This window comes from Solanum verrucosum, unplaced genomic scaffold (assembly GCF_900185275.1).
Source record: "Solanum verrucosum unplaced genomic scaffold, falcon-dt-bn FXZP01000229.1, whole genome shotgun sequence".
Classification (NCBI taxonomy): domain Eukaryota; kingdom Viridiplantae; phylum Streptophyta; class Magnoliopsida; order Solanales; family Solanaceae; genus Solanum; species Solanum verrucosum.
Window position 1 is genome coordinate 5,415,062 of NW_026020011.1, and position 17,869 is coordinate 5,432,930.

Below are 17,869 nucleotides of genomic sequence, written 5' to 3' on the forward strand. Positions count from 1 at the left end.
TTTTTTGTCAATATTTTTCTTTTCCTTGATATTTTTAGCTTAGTTTCTTTATTCTTTTATCTTTTTCAAACCTACTCGATCTGTAAAACATTTTTCCCGAATCGAGAGTATCTGAAATAAACTCTTTAATTTAATCCTCAATGATAGGGGTTAAATCTGCGTAAATGCTCTCCACCTTCTTCAAATCTCACTTGTGAAAACACACTGAATATATTATTATGAGGGGCAGAGCCCTATTTAACAGAAAATAACATTGTTAATACATGGTTAAACTTATTTTTTTTTATGTATATATAGTAGAAGTTGTATTTTTTCACATTTTGAACCCCTTAATGAAATTCTGAATCCGCCACTGATAATTATTAGTATATTAACAATATATATATATAACTTAAAATAATATAAGATAGAATTTCATCCTCAACATTATGAGATTTTTATGTGTATTATAATTTTACATAAGTGCCCTCCACAGGTTATAAATAAGTTGCTCTTTCTCACTCTCAACGCACCAAACATAAACTGTTTATTGATCAAAAGGCTCTCTCTTCAATTCTCCTTTCATTTCCATCACTATGGATCCCTCTAAGGTATATCAATATTTTTTTTTGAATACAAAGCTTTGTGATCTCTTTTTTTCTTAGTTCTTGTGCTATATAATTGGTAATATTCAGGTACGTCAATTAAGATTCGTATCGTATAACACTGATAAAGTAAAAACACATTTTTGTCAGAAAAAATTCTCACTTAAAGTTCGAATTAATTTTTTTTGTTAAGGATAAAGAGATCTTATTTATTATATCAGAAGTATCCTCGATATAGTTATAATTTTATTTTTTTTGAAATCGCCTTATTAAGGTGTCTTTTGTCTTTATTGATACGTTTAAAATAGTCTCTCATGCATATAATGAACGATCCTTCGAGTTTCAAGTAAAGAAAAATAAGGCACTAGTCATATGAAATTGTGTTTGAACATGAATTTCATGTTTAAGTTTTATGAGTGAAAATCAAGTGATCGAATGAAGATCAAGCTTCAACTTACGAATAATAGCTTCAGATCACAAGTGGCCAACCTTGGAAAAAGTTAAGTCATCTGAATAGTGAGTTAAGTTATATATACGGATAATTTTGCACACAAATTATTTATGTATCATTTTCACCAAATTACGAACTTAAAACTCTCAAAAAAAAATCTGCAAAATAAATATTTTGTAATTGTAAAAAAGAATAAAAAAATTATGCATATTTTAAAAAGATTTTAAATGAAAAAATACCCTCAAATTCCTTCCAAACAATTTAGGAAGATTCAAAAAAAGCTTTTCATAAGCAAACAAAACTAGCATATCAAAAATTATTTTCTCAACAAAAAAATTGTCACGTGTTCTAACGCCCTTCTAAAAATAGAAAATATTTTTTTTAAAAATAACTACTAAAAAAACTGTCCTGTAGATGCCGGAATATTCTCCGACATCTGATCGGCATCGCCGGCGATCGAACACAAATTGTGAGCACTCCTTGCGTAATTGTTTATTACGAGACGGATCTAGCTTTTAAGCTTTGGGTTCACGTGATCTCAGTAGTTTTTGCCTTCGTATTAAGAAATCTACTAAATATTTATAAACAGTGAACTCAGTTATTATTGTATATTAACTTGACATCGCCATAGGAACCTATAATCTTCAGATCCGTTGAATATCAAGTGGATTTTATTGAGAATTGACAAAGCTATAGTTGAGATCACTCTTTTTATTATATTTGGTTGTGCATTAGGAGGCAGATCTAGCCTTAAAGCTATGGGTTCACGTGATTTCAGTAGTTTTTGCCCAAATCCTGTATTTGCATATTTAACTGTGAACTCAGTTATATATATATATATACTAGCTTGAGATCGTTGTAAGAACTCATAAACTTCATAGGCTCAATTTATTGCATATGCAATGTATATTTATTTTTGTTGGATTTGATTGTGACGCAGTATCGCCCATCAAGCGCATACGACACCCCTTTCTTGACAACAAATGCTGGTGGTCCTGTGTACAACAATGTTTCCTCCTTGACTGTTGGACCTAGAGGTATTTTGATATTAAACTTTGAGCTTGTTTGGATCGATTTATTTTAAGTGTTTTTAAGTCTGAATAGCACTTTTTGTATAAGATTTCGAACATTTTTCAGTATTAGTTCAAGTGATCAATTTTTATGGATCGTTATGTTTTTGGCAGGGCCTGTTCTGCTTGAGGATTATTATCTAATTGAGAAGCTTGCGACCTTTGATCGCGAGAAGATACCTGAGCGTGTTGTTCATGCTAGAGGTGCTAGTGCTAAGGGATTCTTTGAAGTTACTCATGACATTTCTCATCTTTCTTGTGCTGATTTTCTCCGAGCTCCTGGTGCTCAAACGCCTGTTATTTGTCGATTCTCTACTGTTGTCCATGAACGTGGAAGCCCCGAGTCAATCAGGGACATTCGCGGTTTTGCTGTCAAGTTTTACACCAGAGAGGTAATTTCGTGTTACTTGAAACATGAACTTAGGTACTGGAATCTTGGATTGTGTTTTGTTCTATTGTAATGTATTGAATTATTAATTGCTTCAGGGTAACTTTGATCTTGTTGGAAACAATGTCCCTGTGTTCTTTAATCGTGATGCTAAGTCGTTCCCTGACACGATTCGTGCATTGAAACCAAATCCAAAGTCACACATTCAGGAGAACTGGAGGATCCTTGATTTCTTCTCGTTCCTTCCTGAGAGTTTGCATACATTCGCCTTCTTCTACGATGATGTTTGTCTCCCGACTGATTACAGACACATGGAAGGTTTTGGCGTTCACGCGTATCAATTGATCAACAAAGAGGGGAAAGCACATTATGTGAAGTTCCACTGGAAGCCAACTTGTGGTGTGAAATGTATGTCTGAGGAAGAAGCTATTAGAGTCGGAGGTACTAATCATAGCCACGCGACCAAGGATCTTTACGATTCAATTGCTGCTGGAAACTATCCTGAGTGGAAACTTTTCATCCAAACAATGGACCCTGAGGATGTAGACAAGTTCGATTTTGATCCTCTGGATGTAACCAAGACATGGCCTGAGGATCTCTTGCCGTTGATCCCAGTTGGTCGATTGGTATTGAACAGGAACATTGATAACTTCTTTGCTGAGAATGAGCAGCTCGCGTTTAACCCTGGACATATCGTCCCTGGTATTTACTATTCCGAGGATAAGCTTCTCCAGACTAGGATATTCGCGTATGCTGATACTCAGAGACACCGTATTGGACCAAACTATATGCAGCTCCCAGTTAATGCTCCCAAGTGTGGTCATCACAACAATCATCGCGATGGTGCCATGAACATGACACATCGCGATGAAGAGGTACTATGCACTCGACAATTGGTGCTCCTTATGTTGCTTTGTTGAAACATTTCATTTTTCTGATGTATAACTAAATGTTTCAGGTGGATTATTTGCCCTCGAGGTTTGATCCTTGTCGTCCTGCTGAGCAGTACCCAATTCCTGCTTGTGTCTTGAATGGAAGGCGTACAAATGTGAGGCAAATCTTTGTTATTGTTCGATCTATGAATGAGTTTAACTTTCACTTACATATATACATTGTTTTTTTTTTAGTGTGTCATTCCGAAAGAGAACAACTTCAAACAGGCAGGGGAGAGGTACAGATCCTGGGATTCTGACAGGTACTAATTTGGTTCATCTATCATATAATTTATCGCCAATTTCCCCCCTTGTAAACACACGATGATAACTGATTATCCTTGTTATTTCAGGCAAGACAGATACATCACCAAATGGGTTGAGTCTCTATCCGATCCACGAGTCACTCATGAGATTCGCAGCATATGGATATCATACTTGTCTCAGGTTTGAGTTCTTTTCTTCATTTCCATGATTCAATTTAGCCTAATAAAACGCGGTAATTAAACAAAACCAATCTTTTCTTCGCGTGGATACATTGCAGGCAGACAAGTCTTGTGGTCAGAAGGTCGCTTCTCGTCTCACTGTGAAGCCTACAATGTGAAGATGATGAAAGTAATTGGAATGGTTTCAAGCTGCAAATGTTGAAGGACTAATACAAGAAAATGTCTGCGTTGTGCTATAAACTGTACTTCTTTTTCAATCGTAATGTTGTATTTGTATCAAATTTCGTTGTCTTCTGTTTTTACTATGATGATGTAGAACCTGAATAAGTTCACAGTTGTATGTTCAATGTTTCACTTTCTAAAGTTATGTAATTATGTTGAGTTCTTGTTCACTTTGGTGCTTGAAGAACACACTCTCAATTTCAGTAATATCACTTTCATTTCAGTATATATCTCAGCTTGATTGATTATGTTTGAGCAATTTTTGTTCTTTTTCCCTTTTTCATTACATAAGAAGATCAAGGAAGGTGAAATAGGTCATTAAGAATGTAATTGACACCTATTGTACGGGAGAATTTCACTGATACGACTAGACTATAAGCTTTGATGGTGCAGAGTATGAGTTCTGTTGTTTTGCTTGGGTAGAGAATCTATCTGAAATAACATCTCTATCTTCACAAGTTTGGGGTAAGAGTTAGTATATGCCATTCTTCAGACATCTCTATCTTCACAAGTTTGGGGTAAGAGTTCGTATATGCCATTCCTTTAGACCACTTGTGAGAGATGTTGTTGTAGTATGAGTTGTGTGCGGTTTGAAATGCAGTTTTAAGTTGGGAAACTTACATATATCCTACTAGTTTATGAGCTAATTACTTAGATACACTCTAGTTTGCAATATTACGAATCTTGCCATATTTTGGTGCGTCCAAATACATATATCTCGAGATACACGACGTCAAAATTAGGTGTAATTTATTTTAGATACATTGTATACAAGTGAATTCGCATATATGTGATACATAACAAATCTCGCTAGTCTCCCTCCCATCTCGCTTGCCACTTTTCTCTATATCTGGTATCCCAGATACATGTGAATCCCACCAGATCCATACAAATACATGTATCTAGTGTGACTCACATGTATTTGGGATACGTGAGTATCTCGCTTTCCTCTCTCCCCTATATCACTCGTCTCTTTCCCTATTTTAATGTATCTGGTAGCAAAATTACATGTATCTAGGTGTATCTTCCTCAATATATGATAGAAAACTCTTAATTAATGATAACATAGACAATATTTTAAAAATATAAATAATAATAGTATATATGATAATGGAGTATGGCTAATTACGTAGTTTCTCCATTTAAAAGTTCATTATCCCTCAAGGCTTGGGTCCATTAGTTTCCTTTGCTTCTTCTTGTTAGGTAGTAACAGTTTGGCCCAGTCCACTATATTTTGTTCCTCATTGGGCCGCTCCAATGACGTACCCGGAGGCCCATACCAATCTCCAGCAATACAAAGTGATTACTGTTACTTGATTATCAGTTTGTAGACATGTTAAATCGTTGCAGACTCATTAAGATATCCATTTATCGATTGTTGATAGTTATTGATACGATTATTAGATTAACCATTAAGATTTTACGCACACAATTTTTTTTTCATGAGAATCACTTGGAACATTCACCTGAGTGATTTACTTAAAAAAGCAAATACTATCACCAAGTGTGTGACCATTTCATTTAAAAGCTTAAATTAAATTCTTTTTATTTTGGGTGGCGATGAGATCCGATTGTAGGACCTTTACCTGCTCTGATAACATGTTGAAGTGTGTAATCATCTCATTTAAAAATTTAAGCGGTTAGAGAGAACACATTTTTATTAATTAATGATATTCTCAATCGAGTGAAGTCTAGCAAGAAGCTTTAATATACCATTGGATTTTGATAAAAGGTTTATCTACACTATCCATTAAAAGCTTGACTCATTTATGTCATTTCTGTTTGAAAAAACACTCATCCACACAAATGACATAAATGACCCAAACTTTTAACAGTGACGTAAATAACCTTTTTATCAAAGTTCTATGATATATTTGAGTCTTTTTCTTAACATAAATAACACGATGCAACACTAACGAGAGTTATGCTAGAGTGATAAGTATTTTTCCATCTTTAACCAGATGTCACGATTTGTTGATTTTTATGGATTATTACGAGACTTTGCTTTCCAAATATCCACGTGTCAGTTGTTAACTATGTTGATCATCATCTTCCAAACTGAAGAAACAAATTATCACTATTCTTGATATTATTATCTTTTCTTCTCTGCTCTCCAACTGTCACTCTTCCCTGCGCCGGCCGGCCACCATCCTCCGCCGTTAATTCATTTTCCGGTGACAGTCTTCCACCTCATTTTTACCCACTTCCCCTAATCTTACAGGATGATAGCTATTTCGAATTCTTTGCTTTTATCAACAACCCCTTCTCTGCATTTCACTTCTGGTAATTCTTTAAATCTTGTAAATTTTACATTTTTATTCATGGGGTTTGGATTATTTGTTGTAATTTGCTGTTTTTGATGCACCCTTTATGGTAATTTAGAATATGGTGTGTTGATTAGTTGGTATTTGAGCTTAATTTACCCTGTGTATTCACTAATCGAGCTTCGTAATAGCATAATTGAATGATTATTTCAAGATTTGTGTTTTGTTCTCTACTGATTTTAGTTTTGATATGCTTTACTTGAGTCGAGGGTCTTTCAAAGTCTGTCTCTCTACCTTCACGAGTACAAAGTAGGGGTAAGGTAGGCCGTAGGCCTACGCACCACCCTACTCTGACCTTACTTGTGGGATTACACTGTGTTGTTGTTGTTCTCTACTGATTTTAGGTTTGAAATGCTTTACTTGAGCCGAGAGTCTAGCCTCTCTACCTTCACAAGCATAAGGTACGTGTAAGGTATGTGTACACATCATCCTCCCCGGACACCACTTCTGTGATTACACTAGGTATGTTGTTACCTACTGATTTTAGCATTGGTAGGGTAATGTCTGCGTACACACCACCCTTCCCAAACCCCACTTGCGGGATTACGTTGTGTATGTTTTTGTTGTTGTTTACTGATATTAACTGTTAAAGTAGTAACCTAACTGCTGCATAGAGTATTTTGTGTCTCGAAAGAACTTGAGAACTTAGCTAAGAACAAAGTGAAATTGCCTCAATAGCTATAGGTTAGTTGGGATAGAGGATCTCTGTTGTTGTTATACCTCCGTTAAGTTGTTTTTTCGCTCTGATCAGAGACTTGTATGTGATAAGTGTGACATATATGGAACATCCAGTTTTAAGGAACACCAATTTGCTTTAAAAACTAGGTGATTTCTTTTGATAGTCTTGTAGTCAGAGTTGTTGGGTACAACTCTAGGTACCTGAGTTGGTGGGAGATAGCAGGTATTAGGTGGAATTAGTCAAGGTGCACAAGTTGTCACTATCATGAAAAAAATATTCATGTCCTCCATATTATATGGTAGTGTTTTGCTGGATACGAAATTTAAGAAATAGAGAAACACTATCCTTAGATTGCACTACCTTCGTTTCAACATTCTTATTTTATCCTTAATGACACTCTTATAGGAATGACAAGTTTAAGATACAAGATCCAAAGGATAGTTTTAGTATGTTAACATCTCTAATTTAAGTCCACAAGATTCAACAGTTTTCCAAACATTCTTAAATTTTGTGTCTGGTTGAACTAACACATGAATATGATTGGTTTTAGTAGTACATGATCATATGTTGCATTGATGGCTCCCTCTTTCACCCAAACCTACATGAGTGATGTGGTATAAGTCCAGTAACTTTATCAATGTGCTAGGATCTAGTTTGAAGTCGGCAGATAAAAGTGTCAGGGGCACCACCAAATTGGCCTTCAGTCGTAGGCATGGAGGAAAATCATCCTCATCTAGAAGATCATTAACCGTGCAAGCAGAATATAGGTATTGCTTCTCCTCTTCTTACGTTCTCTACTCGTATGCAACTTATACATTGATGATATATCACACTTCTTTTTGTTTGGTTGTCACACTCACTTGTCTTTCAGGTAGATGATATTTTCATCTGAATAAGTTAATGTGAGCTATAATTAAACCAAATCAACTCAAAAGAACCTTCCTGGTCCTTCAATTATTTAGTTTGGTCTGACCGTTGTTCTGCAAAACTATAAATCCAATTGATTCCTGAGTGACAGAAACAAACCTGGCTCTTTCCATTAAATAGGAAAAAGATTGTTGTAGTTTTGTTTCTTTCATACATTGGTGATCCACCGATAGGAGAACATACTTTATGGGTTGTTTGTCTTTCTTGTCAATTGGCAGTGATGGTGGAAGGCCAAGCAATTCAAGCATCTTTGTAGGTGGCTTTCTTTTAGGAGGAGTAATCGTTGGTGCACTTGGTTGTATCTTCGCACCAGAGGTAATCATTCTAAGTTAAAACTAGCTTATTTTCGGGTAAAGTGCAGTAGCACTTGTATTAGTCACTGCCTTTGGTCGTCTTTGCTCGTTAAATACTTGTGAATTTGCGACATCACTCATTGATAAATGCCTTCTCTGCATTTCTTCTCTTGCGGTGTACCTGGGAGCAGTAATCTGACTGCCTTTTAATTTCTCTTCTACAGATAAGCAAGGCATTAGCCGAAACAGATAGGAAGGACCTCATGAGAAAATTGCCCAAGTTTATATATGATGAAGAAAAAGCATTGGAGGTAAGTTAATATTATGTACGTCTTTTATTAGGAAGCAGTAAGAGAGAGAAATAGTGTCTTTTATTTTGTGGTGCATGCACGCACTTCGTGTGAGTGTAGACACACACAACAACCCACATATTATATATCAGAATCCTCCATTCTGGCTGAATAAATCTCTCCTTTTAAGTGTAATACTCTTAGTTGTAGCTATCTGTTGCTTTTGAGTCTTCCTTCCTCGATCTTCACCTATAAAGATTTAAGGTGATGGGCAATGGTCCTGAATCCTGATTGCTGAGATTTGGTGCTTCGCTACTTCTGTATAACTAGCTACCGCTATCCGCTTCAATTGGTTCTCCTAAGTAGTATTTTAGTTGGACAAAAGGGTGATGATAGAGTTATTTGTTAGTTTATGTGAGTTCCGTTATGTAGTCATGAACTTATGAGACGAAGTACCTTGCAAGAGATGTAAAGACAAAGGCTAGAGAAAATACTCTGGGACCAGTCACTGCTAAGTTTTTGATAACCTTGGTGTCCCGTCTAGCTTACACGCACCTCGATTAAGTCCACGGGATACTTTTCACTTCCCACTAGCAAGTACCATGTAACTTTGTCCACTAAAGTTAGGATAAATGAGAAGAAATCACCTTGTGTTTTTTGTCTCCCTTGGATTTGAACTTGAGACCTCGTGGTTCTTACCCCACTTCATTGACTATTGGGCCACACCTTTGGGTGAAGATGTTCTACGGTTTTAGAACTAAAGTGTTATTTGATTACTACTTAAACGATGCTTTGACACTCCCTTTTTAGAAAGCTTTCGTTTATCTATACATAGATGCTACTCAATTGGTCTTCTTATTTTTTATTTTTGTTAAGTAAGATGTTTCATTACTGGCATCTAGGAGATGCAAAACATACAACAGTAGCAAATGTTAGCTCCATTATAATGTGACTCTATTCAATCTCGGGGAGCTAACCAAAAGACGATGTTTTTCTTGGTCTTTAAATGAACCTAGTTAGGTGATCTATACTAGTATGTCGTGCTTTCTTCTCCACAGTTTCTCTCTCTTTGTCTATTGCAAGAAAGAGGAGCAGGCTTGTTGCATCAAACCTATCACCTTTATCTGAGTTTGTTACTTTGCTTGAATCATATAGCTTCCGGAGGTTACAAAAAAAGCTGCCGAAGGACTAAAGAACTAAGTTTGAGAACAATATTCTTATTCCTGTTTTACGTTTTTCTAATGTATGCATGCTGTTTCGTCTGCAGAAACAACGCAAGATACTAACGGAGAAGATTGTCCAATTGAATGATGCTATTGACGACATCTCCAACCAGTTGAGGTCCGGGGATGCAGAAAATGGAGCTGCAGTGAACCTAGATGAAGTTGAAAGTGTTGTATAAACAACACTTCAATTGGTTTTCATGTAAATGGATAAACTTTCTGAAGACATTGATCAAATTCCAAGAGCATTGTATCTGGACTATTTGAAAACTACATTACCATTAAATATGAAGTGAAAATACAAGTTTAACATAACACACGGATAATTAAGTGGGAGAACAGTCGAAACGTTTGGTGAATTTGCTATCATTCACCAGCAAATTCCATTGGTTTACCAAGTATCTGTTACCTTCCACGAGCACAAGTATCGAGTAACTTGCAAGTGATTGGTTATTGAATCACAGAGGACCACTGGTGTTTTGTGGATAGAGTTCTTTTCTATACCAAAAAAAATATTATCCTTCTGCAAGACCATCTCTAAATTGTCCTGTCCTCTAATGAATGGATAGTGGTATTATTCTTGTACTACTTCTCCAGTTGCCCAGAATAATGCCAAACAAAATAATTAAATATTCCCTCCTTTTCATTTTTGGTGATGGTTTTTCACTAAACATGTAAAAAAATAAAATTAAAAAGGATTTTTGTTTTTGAAATTTGTGATTCTTTTAAAAAGAATTATAATTGTGGTGTTTGAGTCAATTTGTTCGCAAGTTGGCTAACTCCACCAGGTTCTTGCTATCTTTCATCAATATAAGTATTAGGTAACTCTATCTATCAAGGTTTTGAACAAATGAAACGAAATCATCTAGTTTTTTTAATCTCTGAAGATTTGAACCTGAGACGACTTCGTGATAGATATTTGTGGTAACAAACATGTCAATATAAGGTGAAGTCGTTCTGGTTGAAGTAAACTAAAAAAGAAAGAGTGTCACATGCGTTGCTATCACTTTGCTCTTTGTGATGCATTTTCTTAATGTAAAATGATGGGAAGGATGTTTTAATTTGTTTCCACAATTATGGTAAGTAAATAAGGATAACATGAAATTTTCCAATAATTTGTGGTTGAGATTGTTGATGATGATCAAGGTGGAAAAAAAAATACATACATATATACATGAGGACATAGATCATCTTATCTCTTATCAAATCTTGATGATGCACCACTCATTTGAACCTCAATTTGTAACCAAAACTTAATTTCAACAATTTTAAAAAAAAGTAAACTTGAAAAGTATATATATATATCAAAGGATTCAAGTAGTTTTTGTCAAATATACAAAACCATGGCTTCTCATGCAGCTTTGGCTCCTTCAAGAATTCCTACAAGCACAAGGCTTCTATCTAAGAACTCTTACTCTTTCCCTACTCAATGCTTCTCTAAGGTCTTTACTTTTTCTCCAAATAAAATTCGAAAAGAAAGAAGATTCTTTCTTCTAGTAAATGTGTTGTTGTTAATTTATCTGTTGTTTTTTTTTGTAGAAATTTGAAGTAGCAGAGTTCTCTGGTCTTCGATCGAGTGGATGTGTGACATTTTGTAACAAGGAGTCTTCCTTCTTTGATGTTGTGTCTGCCCAACTCACTCCCAAGGTAAGCATCTTTACTCTACTCAGTAAAACATCTGCTTTAGACCGCGAATCAAAACACTAAACATAACAGAATATTGATCTTTTCAATACTTATGACTATACACTCTTTCCTCATTAGTCTATTCTGAGAAGAATGACATATTTCTATAGTTGGAACTTTTTCACCATAACGTCTCGTTTTACTGTTATTGGCATGTTCTTATAGCCGTAGAAATATCATGTCATGTTTAAACGTAACAAGCTCTATTAAGTTTTTTATTTTTTCACCTACACTTAGTACATACTCAAACATTGTCATATAGAGTGAAACATGAGATGAGAAATCCAGTGTTTCATCACTAAGATATCAAATAGTAGTCTCCAATTCAAGGTGTGTACTGTTTTCACTGCTAATAACCAATTTGGTCTCGAGGCAAGGAATAACCAGTTACGTTAAAAGATGTAGTTAAAACAGCCAGAACCAAACCAATGACTTAAGTCAATTCACAAGGGTACGAAATAAATGTAGGATCATCATTCATCAATTTAGGGCCTAAATGAAGTTCTGACCATCTATCATAGAAAAATTTAACGGAAAAATAGTAGTGTTTTGTACCTTTTTTCCTGAAACTCATTTACTTTTATCCCAAATTAGACCACAGGATCAGCAGGACCTGTGAAAGGAGAAACTGTTGCCAAATTGAAGGTTGCCATCAATGGTTTCGGACGAATTGGCAGGAACTTCCTCCGTTGTTGGCATGGACGCAAGGACTCACCATTGGATGTCGTTGTCGTCAATGACAGTGGTGGTGTCAAGAATGTGAGCTTTACCTACAAAAGATCAGCACATTTATAGCAATTGTTGGTTTTACTATCAAATTTTTCGCGGTCCAATGCTAAATGTATTGCAAATATTATGTTAATGCAGGCATCTCACTTGCTTAAGTATGATTCCATGTTGGGAACATTCAAGGCTGATGTGAAAATAGTGGATAATGAAACCATTAGTGTTGATGGAAAGAACATTAAGGTTGTCTCTAGCAGGGATCCTCTTAAGCTTCCATGGGCTGAACTTGGTATTGACATTGTTATTGAGGTAAACTACTTGTACCAAATTCTGATAAACGACACGTTAATAGCATTTTTGATCCCTCGGTTATTGGTAGATTCTACTTTTAGTACTTGTAGTATCTGAGCCGAGGGTCTATCAGAAATAGTCTCTCTACCTTCACAAGTTTTTGTTGTCTTGTTGTAATATCTGATCAGACACACAAGTTATAGCAGAATTATTAACCATTCCTATTACCGATGTGTTAAGCTAAACTTGTACGATTACTCAACTAGTCGGATTTTATGCTAGTTTAGGAATCATTAACACATCTAATAGCTCTCGATTTCATGCTAATATACATAATTAATGTAGCGAATGTCATAATTCATCCCATCATAACATTTGACTGATGCATACATATGTTGCTTGAACCCTTCAAAAATGTTGTCAGATGTGTGCCTGATCCTCCAAAAGTTACTCATTATTTGCTTAACGAGATAAAATCAACCAAGATTAAACTTGTTGAGATTGATCGATAACAGGTCCAGCACTTCAACATGATGAATCCTGAGAAAAGATACCTAATAATGTTGTTTGAAAACTCACAGGGAACCGGTGTGTTCGTTGATGGTCCGGGTGCTGGGAAGCACATCCAAGCTGGTGCCAAGAAAGTTATCATCACTGCTCCAGCAAAAGGTGCTGATATTCCTACCTATGTTGTTGGAGTGAATGAACAAGACTACTCTCATGAGGTTGCCAATATCGTAAGGTCAGTGCAATTTATGTGAACGTGTTTGACTGAACACATAGTTCAAGAAATAAAGTGAGACTTTTGAGAAAAGGATCATTCTTTTTGGGACTGACTAAAAATGAAAGAGTGTCATATAAATTTGGACGGAGGGAGTATATTTAATGTTCAAGAAGACATCGAATTAATGTTCTACCTTTATAAATGCAGCAATGCCTCGTGCACCACCAACTGCTTGGCCCCTTTTGCAAAAATCCTGGATGAAGAATTTGGTAAGCAGCAGATCAATACTGTTGAAAACATTGTTCAAATTTATGTGGTTTTAAGTGTTCGACTATTTATATCATTGGAAACAGACTCTCTACCTTCACAAGGTAGGGGTAAGACTGTGTACACACCACCCTCCCAGACCTCACTTGTAGGATTACGCTGAGTATGTTGTTTGACTATTTCCATTCACTTTGAAGGTATTGTTAAGGGAACCATGACAACAACTCACTCTTACACCGGAGATCAGGTAATCATGATATACGATACAAAAGGGGAATTTGTGAAACGTGCACCTTATAATGACACTGAATAGATTTGATTATGTTGTATGCAGAGGCTTCTGGATGCATCACACCGTGACTTGAGGAGAGCGAGAGCTGCAGCATTGAACATAGTCCCGACCAGCACTGGTGCAGCAAAGGCTGTGTCTCTAGTGCTACCTCAGCTCAAGGGAAAGCTCAATGGAATTGCTCTCCGAGTGCCAACACCTAATGTTTCAGTTGTTGACCTTGTTATCAATGTTGAAAAGAAAGGACTTTCAGCTGAAGATGTCAATGCAGCTTTCAGAAAGGCAGCTGACGGTCCGTTGAATGGCATATTGGCTGTTTGTGATGAGCCTCTTGTGTCAGTTGACTTCCGATGCAGTGATGTTTCCACCACCATTGACTCCTCTTTAACCATGGTTATGGGAGACGACATGGTCAAGATTGTCGCTTGGTATGACAACGAATGGGGATACAGGTAAACTGAACACAATCATTTCACCTACTTATACAACCAACCTGAAAACTCATTTACATTAAAAATACACATGCATAAGCACACATATACCGTTGATTCACTTGTGATCATACTTGGTAAAATTGCAGCCAACGTGTGGTCGACTTAGCTCATCTGGTAGCAAGCAAATGGCCTGGTTCAGCTGCAGAAGGGAGCGGAGACGCCTTAGAGGACTACTGCAAGACAAATCCTGCAGACAAGGAATGCAAAGTCTACGAATAATCTCTCTGCTTTCTTTTCCTTTTTGAAATTCCGCATGGATGATTTTTGAAGCTAAATTGTTTCCCTTGTTCAAAAATTTATAAATGAACGAATGACAGTAAAATCACACAGTTTCGAAATCATGTGTACAGTCATATAGACTAGTTTCACCACTAACCAGGATATATTTCAACAAGGAATTCTGTTTTACATTTCAAGATCTCTGCTTAATTTCACCTCGTTAGCTAAACTAATGACATTCGATTAGGATATTTTGCCTCAATGCATCGGTCATGAAGCCGGGGGTAACATAGAGGAGGAAATATGGTGAAAACTTGAAGGATGAACGCGGAAATAAAACTTCTATGATCCATTGATTCAATATTTAGTTATGCTATCGTCTCTATTGAAGAGTCGAAGTATATGGACACCATGACCATAGAAGAACTTGTGTGTTCTATGCATGCTCATAAAGTTTTTGGCAAGCATCTGCATTTTTTCTTCATACTGAACACACCCTTACAGTTACTTTTGATTCTTTTACATGGATAAGCACCTAATTGTATGATCACTTTATGTAAAAAGTTATAAACTGCTAGAGAGAAAATATTTATTTATGTTAGGTTGCAACTTGCAATGTTGAGATCAAAACAACATGGTGTCATGCGAAAGCTAACAACTGCAAACCTTGAATGACAATAAATCAATAAACTATGGAGAGATCAAGATTGTTTAATTACTACGTTGTGGATGTTATTCCCTGGAAACAATCAAAAGTTATAATTTTTCAATGTAGAGTGTTCAACTTGATCACCCTTACGGATCGTGAATCATCATATCATATCATATATATTATTATAAGTGGGAAGCTCCAAAGATGAAAAGTTGGCTTACCATTTTACCCCTGAACTAAATTAAACATCTAATTAATTAAATAATATTATTTTAATTATTTTTTGAATTGTAAGTTATTTATTAGAAAGGGAATGTGAAAGAACAAGAGTCAATTAGGATTTCTAGAATTTTAAATAAGTACATGAACCAAGATTTCCCACCTTTTAATTTACCCAGCCTAGACTAAATTAAACATCTAATTAATTAAATGATATTATTTTAATTATTTTTTGAATTGTAAGTTTTTTATTAGAAAGGGATTGTGGAAGAACAAGAGTCAATTAGGATTTCTAGAATTTTAAATAAGTACATGAATCAATATTTTCACCCTTTTAAGGAAAAATTACAAGAATATACTATTTAAATCTTGAAATCTAAAAAGTGTCACATAAATTGAGACGAAAAAATATGAAATAAGAATCAAACATTTTTCTAAAAGCCATTTTCCCTCTTAGAACACAAACTTTTTCTACGTCTCTTTTGTTGGAAAGTTGGTAGGTGGAAATTTAGATTCAAAAGTCGTTATATGTCCTGTCAACTTCATAATATATGGTTATTAAATTTGTACTTTAAAAATAAATAAAGATATAAATTCATCTTAATTATTTTAGTCTATTGTGTTTTCATATTCTTATCATTCATTAAACTTTGATGTCCAGGTCAATTTATGCGCTTTGATCATATCTTTATATGTGTTCTAAATCAGATATTATTTTAACAATGTTATATATATTTTATGCAGAGAAGGAGAACTAAAATCAAATATTGTATAACTTATCGTGGGGCCTTTTAGAAAAGTTATTGCTTTCTGAATTTTTTTCCATGAATCTAAGGCTGCAACGGAGAATCTACGAAGAAACGCTAGCTATATGCTTAACACATGCAAATCGAACACTTGAGTTTGGTTTTCCCCGAAAAACAATGAAATAAACTCTTTTTTTTAGTAAAGCTGAGTCTTTTAAGTAAGTCCAAAAAGCATTAAAGTCAAGCCTTTAACTTTATTGTTCAAGCTAAAGCCTCTTGACCTAAAGAGAGGGGCAAGTGAGAGTTCTAACAATTCTCTTTCTTTCCGTCTGCGAGGGGTGGATCCACGTGGGTTTCAGGAGGGGGTTTACCTGAGTTTCTTCTGTAAAAATTATATTGTATAGTAAAATTTATGTAGATATATTAATTTTGAACTTTTTTATGAATAAGAAGCAAGTTGTAGTGTAGTGGTAGATCTCCTTTTAAATTGACTCTTGCTTTTGTGGTTCAAAACCATTGTGAACATTTTATTTTTTTAGCTTCTCTTCATTTAGTTTCAAGATAAATCTTTCACTTTTTTTTTTTGTTTTTTTTTTTTAAAAAAAAGGGGTTATAAGAGTGGATTTAAACCTAAAAAAATTCAAACATGCTAAGATAAGAAGTCTCTTGTAATGGAACTAACTTTTTGTATCTATAAACTATGTACTATATATTACTTCCTTGGAATTGGATTTTATTGACTTATTCACACGTTTATATTTTATTTTTTGAACCCCAATAAAAAACTTGAATCCGCCATTTTCTTACTTGAATGATATGCTAAATGTTATGTGGAGATTGTTTCTTCCTCCCTTCTTAGGAGTCGTTTGATTTGAGTATAGAAAAAGAATTAAACCCAATATAAATTCTTGTATAAAATAAATGGGAAAATGCATAAGTACCTCCCAGCCTATGCCCAAAATGAGACACACCTAACCTTTACTAATGTCTTATTACCCCCAAACTTATTTTATATATAATTTTTACCCCTTTTGGGCCTACATGACACTATATTGTGGGTCCAGCGCGTGTTGACAATTTTTTCAAGGATAGTGCCACGTAGGCCGAAAAGAGGTAGAAAATTAATTAAAAAAATAAGTTCAGGGGGGTAATAGGACCTTAGTAAAGGTTAGGTGTGTCTCAGGGATTTTGGGCATAGGCTGGGGGTACTTATGCATTTTCCCTAAAAAAAATATATTATTTGAGTATAGAAAAAGAATTAAACCCAATATAAATTCACCTTTATCCCCACAACTTTCATCTCCACCTATACCTGTCGTAATATTTATTTAAAAGATTTCTTTTACTTACTTAACTAACATAAAAAAAAAAAAAAAAAAAAAAACTCAATTATTTGCATGAAAGATATTTTCCAATAAAATTTGTACGGAACACTTACACCTTATCTGCTAGACTTTTGACTATTTTCATGACAGCATTCAATGAGAGGTGAGAGACATTCTATTGCAACTTCCCATATTCTTCGTTACGAGTTCATTATTCATCGAGTTACAAATAATGTATTACTGTCTTCAGTATTTTTTTCATTTTAAAATATTACTACTATTTTTCGAATTGTGCGTCACTAATCCTTAGAGATTTCTGAATCATAAAAAAAAATTGGTAGTCTTTGTGGTACACATTTCAATAGACATTCTCAAAGAGTGTTTTTACCAGAGCTCTTTTTT

At 35.0% G+C, this 17,869-nt stretch overlaps 3 protein-coding genes and 1 long non-coding RNA gene across 4 annotated transcripts; 3 read left to right on the forward strand and 1 right to left on the reverse strand.

The window, feature by feature from the left end:
- The first annotated feature begins 391 nt into the window (after window positions 1–391).
- On the forward strand, window positions 392–4,319 carry LOC125820114 (catalase isozyme 2). The gene is made up of 8 exons (XM_049499535.1): window positions 392–590; window positions 1,976–2,072; window positions 2,220–2,497; window positions 2,592–3,368; window positions 3,452–3,541; window positions 3,621–3,688; window positions 3,779–3,872; window positions 3,970–4,319. Exons 1-8 carry the CDS (start codon window positions 576–578, stop codon window positions 4,027–4,029), a joined length of 1,479 nt encoding a protein of 492 aa, XP_049355492.1. The 5' UTR covers window positions 392–575; the 3' UTR covers window positions 4,030–4,319.
- A 1,766-nt stretch (window positions 4,320–6,085) lies between these two features.
- On the forward strand, window positions 6,086–10,144 carry LOC125820124 (uncharacterized). Its single transcript, XM_049499547.1, has 5 exons — window positions 6,086–6,376; window positions 7,743–7,863; window positions 8,242–8,338; window positions 8,541–8,627; window positions 9,874–10,144. The coding sequence occupies exons 1-5, from the start codon at window positions 6,316–6,318 to the stop codon at window positions 10,006–10,008; spliced, it is 501 nt and encodes a 166-aa protein (XP_049355504.1). The 5' UTR covers window positions 6,086–6,315; the 3' UTR covers window positions 10,009–10,144.
- Window positions 10,145–11,101: 957 nt separating this feature from the next.
- LOC125820119 (glyceraldehyde-3-phosphate dehydrogenase GAPB, chloroplastic) lies at window positions 11,102–14,644 on the forward strand. Its single transcript, XM_049499541.1, has 9 exons — window positions 11,102–11,271; window positions 11,369–11,476; window positions 12,110–12,274; window positions 12,383–12,550; window positions 13,114–13,274; window positions 13,464–13,525; window positions 13,721–13,770; window positions 13,858–14,264; window positions 14,393–14,644. The coding sequence occupies exons 1-9, from the start codon at window positions 11,173–11,175 to the stop codon at window positions 14,523–14,525; spliced, it is 1,353 nt and encodes a 450-aa protein (XP_049355498.1). The 5' UTR covers window positions 11,102–11,172; the 3' UTR covers window positions 14,526–14,644.
- LOC125820127 (uncharacterized) lies at window positions 11,396–13,212 on the reverse strand. The gene is made up of 4 exons (XR_007442508.1): window positions 13,087–13,212; window positions 12,923–12,993; window positions 12,071–12,285; window positions 11,396–11,507 (listed from the first exon to the last, which is right to left on the reverse strand). It is a non-coding gene; the product is annotated as an uncharacterized LOC125820127 (long non-coding RNA).
- Window positions 14,645–17,869: the final 3,225 nt, after the last annotated feature.